Source organism: Nanorana parkeri, unplaced genomic scaffold (genome assembly GCF_000935625.1).
Source record: "Nanorana parkeri isolate BGI_ZX_2015 unplaced genomic scaffold, ASM93562v1 scaffold801, whole genome shotgun sequence".
Taxonomy (NCBI): domain Eukaryota; kingdom Metazoa; phylum Chordata; class Amphibia; order Anura; family Dicroglossidae; genus Nanorana; species Nanorana parkeri.
In genome coordinates this window covers 93,948-96,031 of record NW_017307069.1, presented here as the reverse complement: position 1 = coordinate 96,031, position 2,084 = coordinate 93,948, and the positions used below count along the sequence as shown (strand labels likewise).

Sequence of the window (2,084 nt, the reverse complement as noted above, 5' to 3'; positions counted from 1 at the left end):
ATGAGTATCCTCGGAGGGCTCCTGGTCACTGTACAAATCCGCTCTTCACAGATGCTGATATTATTTGCAGTGCTCTTCCGGTGCTGTTCGGGGTCTCATACAGTGCAGGGATCCTGTCATTCACCCGACCCTCCATAGAAAACCTTGCATTCTGTGAACAGAACACAACCCCTGCACTGTACAAGACCCCAAAGTCTCAGTCACAGCACAGGAACAAGAGCACTGTGAAGTAATATCCAGCATCGGCAAAAGAGGATTTGTACAGTGACCAGCAGCACCCCGAGCATAGAATACTCATCATTAAAAGGCAACTTAGAAAATTTTCTGCTGTTCCACCTGAAATGCTTATTAAGTCCAGGAGGGTTGAGCATCAGCAAAAAGGATTTGTACAGAGTATAGGATACTCATCATTAGAGGCAACCTATACGACTTGTACCGTACCACTTAACTCTTGCAATGCAAGAGGGAGACACTTAGATTTTGTGCGAGTCGGAGGGGTGACTCCCCCTGCAGTGTTGCTATCTCTGCACTGCAAGGGTTAACTGCTCATTTATGTCCAGGGGTATTGTGTAAAGGACTTTTACTGACCCATGCTTGTGGATCTTGTCCCCCGGTGTCCTCACAGGATATGGGCCCTGCATTGTACACGATGACAGGCCTCTGTCGGAACACAGGGGTACAAGGCTGCAGGCTCAGGATTTGGGGGATCAGATCAGTAAAAGTCCTTGACACAGGTCCATTTAACTCTTGTAGTACAGGGGAGCCCCAATAAAAGTGGAGTTCTCCTTTGTCCTGGAGATCTGCACACATTGATGACTTTTCTATCTTCCTGGAGTTAAGCTGTGGAAGTAGATCCAGCGGTAGACCCCGGTGATGGATGTCAGAGAGGGAGATCTCACTCCAATCAGGTGTCTGACTCTCCATCTACAATGAAATGCCACTTCTTGATGGAAGGCCCCTATACCCTGCACACAGGTCCCCCATCCACCCCCAGGCTCCCTATCATCAATGCACCCGAGCAGTAAACACGTACTTCCTCCTCTCCATGGAAGCACAATACAAATCCTATGTGACACATAAACACATCCTGTCACCGCACATTCACCAACACTGACATGCCATTACACATCACGGAGAGGACGCCATAGCAGAGCACGAAACAATGCAACAGGCGCCGGTCCCCGGCTTCTCACCTGCATCCCAGGCACTTGCACGGCTACCGGGGAATGAGCCATGGCGGCGGTGAGGCCTCCTGCTCCGGCGGTGTGCTGTGGAGGGAGGAAGGAGGGCTGTCCTGGAGGGCTGGGCCCGGACTGCTGACGAGACGAGGCTGCGCGGCTAGGCTGTCACTATCCGGCTGTGAGCATGTCTCGGTGAGCGCCAGGGAGCGGAGGGCTGGGAGAGCTCAGCAGGCGAGCGGCGCCATATTGGGAGAGGACGGGAGGCTGCGGCAGCTTCTTGTGCGCAGGGTGGAGCCCAACTAAAGCCGGTCACGTGGCGGTGCCGCTGACGTAACGACGCCCCGCCCTCGCCCTGGCGGCCCCGCCCAGTAAGTGAGGGAAAGGTGAAGGTGGTGTGAGCTGGCTGCCGGGGAGGCTCAGCTGATTGCATGGTGTCTCCGGGGACAGTATCGGGTCCTGGAGGCTCGTCTGGGCAAATGAGGCTGACAGTCTCTTCAGGAAATTGTCTCCGCTTCTCAGAACTCCAGGAATATATAAAAGACATATATTAATTTAACTCTGAATAAATCATGAAATGTATGTTTATAATGGCTATATTGTGACAACCTGACTGTGTCTTGGTGTCACCCCCCTCCCCCTCCATACAGATTTCAGAGTGAGCAGAGAGGTGACCTGATCAGTCTCTTGTTGCTATCCAATCTGCTTCACTGTCCAATCAGCAGACTGGAGGCAGACAGAAGTCATCACTATATAAATTTACAGTCTATGACTGTAAAGCTGAAAATTCACAGACAAGCAAAATGATGCGACTCCCCCATTTGTGCCAAAACTGCATGGATGGTAACATCTCCACCTGCTGGCTATAGCATGGGTAGGAAACCTCCACACTCCAGCTGGGGTGAA

At 52.0% G+C, this 2,084-nt stretch overlaps 1 protein-coding gene across 1 annotated transcript in view; it reads right to left on the bottom strand.

Annotated features, from left to right (window-relative positions):
- Positions 1 to 1,482, bottom strand: part of STK26 (serine/threonine protein kinase 26) — a 79,621-nt gene extending 78,139 nt beyond the window's left edge. The window contains exon 1 of the mRNA XM_018564968.1: positions 1,194 to 1,482. Coding sequence (XP_018420470.1) covers positions 1,194 to 1,235 — 42 coding nt within the window. The 5' untranslated portion in view covers positions 1,236 to 1,482. The remainder of the gene's footprint in view (positions 1 to 1,193) is intronic.
- Between the last annotated feature and the right edge of the window lie 602 nt (positions 1,483 to 2,084).